Below are 6,913 nucleotides of genomic sequence, written 5' to 3'. Positions count from 1 at the left end.
CCTACGTCTTTGGGGTTCCCATGGTCGGAGCCACTGATCTTTTCCCGTGCAACTTCTCCAAAAACGACGTCATGCTAAGTGCGGTGGTCATGACTTACTGGACCAACTTTGCTAAAACTGGGTGAGTTGTGATGTTTTTAGGCCATAACTTTCATTCGGTCTATATATTAAAGATGTAGAGAACAAATTGGCCGCTCACAATTGACTGAAGTAGTTTAATGGTTGATTAAATAAAGCCAGATCCTTCCACACCATCTGTTTGAGGAATCGGGAGACCCCCATACACATTAGACTCGGGGGTTCAGCCAACTTGTTTCTAATCTGTATGGAGCCTTAAAGGGGTAATCCGCCCCTAGACATCCGATGCACGGAGTGAACTTTGCTCCGTGCCGAATGACTGTTGATGCGGGGCGGAGGTTCGTGACGTCATGGCCTGCTCGTGACATCACGGCAACGCCCCCTCAATGCAAGTCTATGGAAAGGGGCGTGGCGGCCGTCACACCGCTTCCCATAGACTTGCATTGAGGGGGTGTGGCTGTGACGTCATGACCCTCCGGCGCTGCACCCAATGCTCTAAACTATCGCGGGGGTCCCCAGCAGCGGGACCCCCGGGATCAGACATCTTATCCCCTATCCTTTTGATAGGGGATAAGATGTCTAGGGGTGGAGTACCCCTTTAAAACAATCATTCAGTTCCCCATACAGATCACCAGTAACCCAACCGAATCCTTCACCTTCAGTAACTCGGGCCAGTAGGATATCTTCTCCATAACAATAGATCAGTGAATTCTTCCGCCATGTATCTTAGTTTAATGTTACTTCGGCTTACTTTATTAATATTTTTCATATTAAGAATATATATATATATATATATATATATATGGAATAATATATTTATGTCCAATTCAGTTTAGACTGAGATATTTCACCCACTATTGTGTAACCAGCAGAACTTGTGCCCATCGTTGCTCTTATCTCATCCTCTTATTATGTCCATTTTGATTGTAGGGATCCAAACCAACCCGTTCCTCAAGACACTAAGTTCATCCATACAAAACCCAATCGGTTTGAAGAGGTGGTCTGGGCAAAGTTTAATCCAAAGGAGAAGCAGTATCTACACATAGGCCTAAAGCCTCGTGTCAAGGACAACTACCGTGCCAACAAGGTCGCTTTCTGGTTGGAATTAGTTCCTCACCTCCACAACCTCAATACCGTCCAGCACCCATCGACCACCACCAGATTACCGCCCTACAGCACTCGCTGGACACCCGGTTCCAGGCCAAACAGTGGAAGTACCACAAGACGCCCACATGCCACGCTTCCTCCCGAAGGGGATGACGATGAGATGGTAGAGAGGCCACGATTTTCTCCCTTTCCCGGTGACTCTCGTGACTATTCGACCGAGCTGAGCGTGACGGTAGCTGTGGGAGCCTCATTGCTCTTTCTCAACATCTTGGCTTTTGCTGCACTTTACTACAAAAGAGATAGACGCCATGAACTGCGGCAGCGGAGACACAGTCCCGGACGAGGAGGGGCCCCTGGCAATGACCTGGCACACCATGGACCAGAGGAAGAGCTTATGTCCCTTCAGATCAAAAGAGGTGGAGGGGCTCCAGATCTTGAACCACTGAGACCCCATGATATACTGCGGCCCGCTTGCCCTCCCGACTATACTTTGGCACTGAGAAGAGCCCCTGAGGACGCTCCACTCCCTCCACCACCTCCACCTCCTTCCTCTGTCATGGCTCCAAATACCATTTCGGGGCTAGCCTCATTACATCCCTTCAATACATTCCCCACCACTGCCCACAACAATACCCTTCCTCACCCGCATTCAACCACAAGGGTATAGTGGTTCTAGACATCTCTCCCTCAACCCACTTGCTGCCCCGTCTCCCCCTTCCTGTTATGAACAGCTATGCTGGCTTTTTGGGCCTACCAAGCCTGAGCTGGATTTTGCCTTATGGCAGGGGATGGGGTAGATACAAAGACTTGTTTATAATGAGGGAGCGAGAGAAGAACTACCCAAGCTCCCCGTGCCCCTCCGTGTCCTCCTCAGGCTATAAACTGCTCCTAGTGATCAACCATCAGGTCCACCGAACCTGGACTGGAATCTCTGCCTATGTCGTGGGGGAAACAGGGTCAAACAGAGGGGCAGTTATTTAATGGGATTGTAGGGGAAGATAAAAAGTGTTTTGATCAAATAAATTATACCCCCTGCTTCTCTTTTTAGAAAGGGATGGGGGGGTCAGCTACAGGAGGAACGGCGGTCTAGATGATTAGGCCAAAACCCTCCAGTGACTCACTTCTACACCGGCTTTATTATTTTTATTCATGGACAATGTTCATTTGATGGGGACGTTACACCGGGTGGGGGCATCACAGATACCCTTAGTCTGGTGTGTTCAATGCACTGAATCTTCAAGGACTAAACTGCTCCCCAATTACCATCACAGGAAGAAGGGGCGTCCCTCGACAAGAGAAGAGGGCAAGGGGTGAATGTATTAGGGAGGGGTGAATGCATGAGAGGCCAAATTGAAGCCCCTTCCTCGTAACACACACAGTGCCAATGATCCCTTCCTCCTCGCAGACTAGGTGGGCCGGCTCGTCAGTAACTTGGGGGTGTCTGGAAGCATTCTGCCTCTCCACTGCCATAGTCCCAGGGTGCCTGGGTAGAAAAACAAGAGGGGAAGGGAACTGTAAGTGTGCCAAAATAAGAGAGGGGGTTTTTATGTGACGGATCGGTATCTTTTACTCCAATATTATGTTTGTTCTGATTGTTCTCAATTCTTCTCTGCTCCGTTTTCTCTCTTATCGCCCCCAATTATTTTACATCTGCCAAGATCAGCCCCCTCCGATTCGCTACCCATCTTTTTCTCCTCTCTACCAACTCTTCCTCCACAAAACCAGGCACGAGGTTTGTAACCAGAAGCACATTGAGACCTCACGTTCCCTGCGCGGATTCGGGTCCGATAAACGACGAGATGGAAGATCGCAGCAGTCAGTGACCAGACGGTTACGGGAGAAATAGTAGGAAAAAGGCGGTCTTGGAGGCGCTGCTCAGGGGTGTTCACAGGCCGGCACAGGACAATAAATATATATATTATTTGGCAATACGGGCAACGCATTTCGGCACTTACAAAGTGCCTTCCTCAGGTCCAATTAGACTGTACACTTCTAGTAGTTGGTGCTGTGAGAGTGTACTGGTGGGGATCCTGCTTAGTATTGGTGCCGGCGTTGACCACATGGACCTTTGTAAGTGCCGAAATGCGTTGCCCATATTGCCAAATAAAATATTTATTGTCCTGTGCCGGCCTGAGTCTGTCTTACTGTGAACACCCCTGAGCAGCGCCTCCAAGACCGCCTTTTTCCTACTATTTCTCGCATTTCTACGCTGGTCCCCCATTGGGAGTCCAGAATCGGTCCGAGTGCAGCAGCCCTATTTCTACACATCTCATTGTACCCTGACAACCACGACCGCCAAAAAGCCGTGGATCAGAACTTCATCACCCTATAGGTGAGTATATCACTTAGGTGTGGTGGAGGGATCACACCGAGTCGATATACACTACAAGAGAGTGCCCCTGTCTCTTTTTCCATCTCTCCCAACCTCGTCCAGACGGTTACGGGGAACAAGCAGACAGATTCAGGCAGATCCTGCGGGGTTAGAATAACCTTAAGATTTCTATACGGGAAAGATATCTACACTTGAAACGGTTCCTGCAAGTTACAGCATCAGTGACTTAAAGGGGTCTTCCGCCCCTAGACATCTTTTCCCCTATCCAAAGGATAGGGGATAAGATGTCTGATCGCGCAGGTCCTGCTGCTAAGGAGATCTCCATGTTGCACCGGCATTGGTTTAGAGCGGCGGGAACAGTGCCGGAGGCTCTTGACGTCACAGCCACACCCCGCTTGTGGCATCATGGCCACTCCCCCTTATTGCAAGAATCTCATTGAGGAAGCGTGGCCGTGACGTCGCGCGCTGAGGGGGGGGGTGACGTCACGAGCCTCCGCATCGCCAGTCATCTGGCACGGAGTGAAGTTCTCTCCGTGAACTGGATGTCTGGGGTGCCGCAGTCGAGATCGGCGGGACCCCCACTATCAGACATCTTATCCCCTATCCTTTGGATAGGGGATAAGTTGTCTAAGGGCGGAGTACCCCTTTAATGGGATCAATCGGGGAATATTATCGCCCCGAGGATCCACGAATAAAAGATCTCTTTCTTTCATCCAATGATTGGCCAACATTTCCAACACAGTTGACTTCTTCTCAGACCATGGCTGTCTATCATTGGTCGGCTAAATTGTTGTATTCCACCCAATGAACAATCATTTTGTTTAATCTATATGGCCACCCTAAAGGTAATAGAAATCTGTTGGCCAAACCCAACTTATTTGGCAGCCACGCCAACCATCTTATGTGTATGGGGGCCTCCCAATTCTTCTCTGACTGATTATATCAGAAGGATCGAGCAATTGGAACCGTCCAACCCTTTTGTTTTTGGGAACATGACGGGCATTTGGCAATGGCTTACCCAATCCCACTGTCTACTACAAACACATGAACACTAGGCCGATATGAGTCGATCAACTGAACAGCTCTCGGCCCTATCCACCTTTCCCCACAAATCTGCACCATACATGTTCCATCGTGGGCCATTCATTGACCGTGTAGACCACCATTCGTTTGGCCATACACAGGCCATCATTTTCTAAGATGAGGTAAATACTATCCTGGCATTATGTACTGAGGCAGTCACATGACCAGGGCTTGACTATCGTGGAGGACAAAGGGGACCTCCGCCTCCCAGTTCTAAAGCATTTGCCAGATCCTCGGGAAAGCTGTCCATACAATTTAGACGAACCCTCTCGACCCAAACATCCAAGAGTGTGTGTACTCTAAATGGGTATGGGGGAGAAAGATATAATTTTTTACTCATTAAAAACATTAGGATCTTGCATTGAAGGGGGGACAAGAATCCGGAGGCCCCCATACTCATTAGGTGGTCGGACAAGTCAAACAAAATGAGTGGGTTCTACTGAAGGCCCTTAAAGGGGTATTCCTTCCTTAGACATCTTAGGGGATAAGATGTCTGATTGTGGGGGTCCCTCTGCTGGGGACCCCTGGGATCTCCCTGCTGTACCCAGCATTCATTTAGAGCAGACCTGGGCATTGTATGGCCCGACAGACAGCGCGGGCCGGTCAGAGCCTATCAATGGGCCGTATGTGGCCCGCGGGTCATACAATGCCCAGGTCTGGTTTAGAGTATTGGGTGCAACGTCAGAGGTTTGTGACATCACGGCTAAGCCCCGATTGTGACGTCACGCCGCGCCCCCTCAATGCAAGTCTATGGAAGGGGCGTGATGCCTCTCACACCCCTTCCCATAGACCTGCATTGAGGGGGCGTGGCCGTGACGTCATGATCGGGTTGTGACCGTGACATCACAAGCCTCCGCTTCGCCAGTCATCCGGCACGGAGCGAAGTTTGCTCCATGCACCGGATGTCTGGGGTGCCCCACGTCGGGACCCCCGCGAACAGACGTCTTATCCCTTGTTCTTTGGATAGGGGATAAGGTGTCAAGGGTGGAGTACCCCTTTAAATACGTTGAAAATTCGACCGTGTATGGCCAACTTTAGGCCTAATGGTTCCTCCAACTACACACAACAGGGCAGCAGAGGCCAGAAGCTCCTTTTTCGAGAAAGGCCAGTGACCTTGATGGACGGCCACCATAGTATGCGAAATCGGTGAACTGGATGGAGGCAGATTGTCCTCTCCACATATATATCGATGGTCGCCATCTTGTCCTCTCTGGTAGGTGGTTTGGAGGAGATACGATGACTTGTTGGTGGCCCCGGTATAGGAAACTCTGCTGTAACTTGCAGGAAAATGTAACTCGACGCCATTGGTCTCCATATCGTGGCCCCCCAGATGCTGCAACGGTTTATAGACCACAGCTCTAGTGATGACGAACAAGACTACAACGTACGTGCAGTGGGCTGCTGTCCGGAACGGCGCACCAGAGAAGCCCCGCCCCTCACTGACCTTAAGATTTATATTATATAGAGATTGTTCTATAATTAAAAAGGGACATATGGAATATAAATATATATAAAGTATATATGCACAGGATGGTGCACACACAGATGTGTGTATATGGACACACGCTATATACATGCATGTACATATATATATGTGTGTATATAGATATAGAGGTCGGTGGCATTGTACTCGCCAGCAGCAACAAATCAAAGTACAATGGCGCGGACCCCTACACATTATACCCGTGTGTAAATATACACGACACGAAGGCACAGGAGATGCCTTATTGCCTTTATAGGTCCTGGCGCTGAATCGGTTAACTACTGGCACTTTTTTTTTTTTTTTCGTTTTTTTTTTTTGTTTGTTTTTGGGATCTTGGACTGAAATAAAACTGACAAATTTTGGTGACAATATGGCTGTCTTTATTTGGGAGGCAGGAAACCATCATTTGGGACAAGTAGGAAACATGTTGGGGGATGAAGTGAAACATGTTGGAGGATCAGGTGAAACATGTTGGGGGGATCAAGTGGAATACTTAGACAGTCATGATCATCTGATCTAGAGTAATTAGTAACCCCCTGTCACTATATACAGTGTATCCAGAAAGTCTTCACCCCCCCCCCCACCTGTTCACTATATACAGTGTATCCAGAAAGTCTTCACCCCCGGTCACTATATACAATATATCCAGAAAGTCTTCACCCCCGGTCACTATATACAATGTGTCCAGAAAGTCTTCACCCCCGGTCACTATATACAATGTATCCAGAAAGTCTTCACCCCCCGATCACTGTATACAATGTATCCAGAAAGTCTTCACCCCCGATCACTATAGACAATGTATCCAGAAAGTCTTCACCCCCCCCACCTGT

The 6,913-nt window shown here is 49.0% G+C and overlaps 1 protein-coding gene across 1 annotated transcript in view; it reads left to right on the top strand.

The window, feature by feature from the left end:
• LOC130337568 (neuroligin-2-like) overlaps positions 1-6,420 on the top strand; it is a gene marked incomplete in the record, with an annotated part of 184,394 nt that extends 177,974 nt beyond the window's left edge. The window contains 2 exon segments of the mRNA XM_056553952.1: positions 1-121; positions 1,009-6,420. Of these exon segments, the coding sequence (XP_056409927.1) occupies positions 1-121; positions 1,009-1,852 (965 nt within the window).
• Positions 6,421-6,913: the final 493 nt, after the last annotated feature.

This window comes from Hyla sarda, unplaced genomic scaffold (genome assembly GCF_029499605.1).
Source record: "Hyla sarda isolate aHylSar1 unplaced genomic scaffold, aHylSar1.hap1 scaffold_498, whole genome shotgun sequence".
In the NCBI taxonomy this organism is placed as follows: Eukaryota; Metazoa; Chordata; class Amphibia; order Anura; family Hylidae; genus Hyla; species Hyla sarda.
Note: the sequence above shows the minus strand (reverse complement) of the source record. Positions and strands in the feature narration are given on the sequence as shown.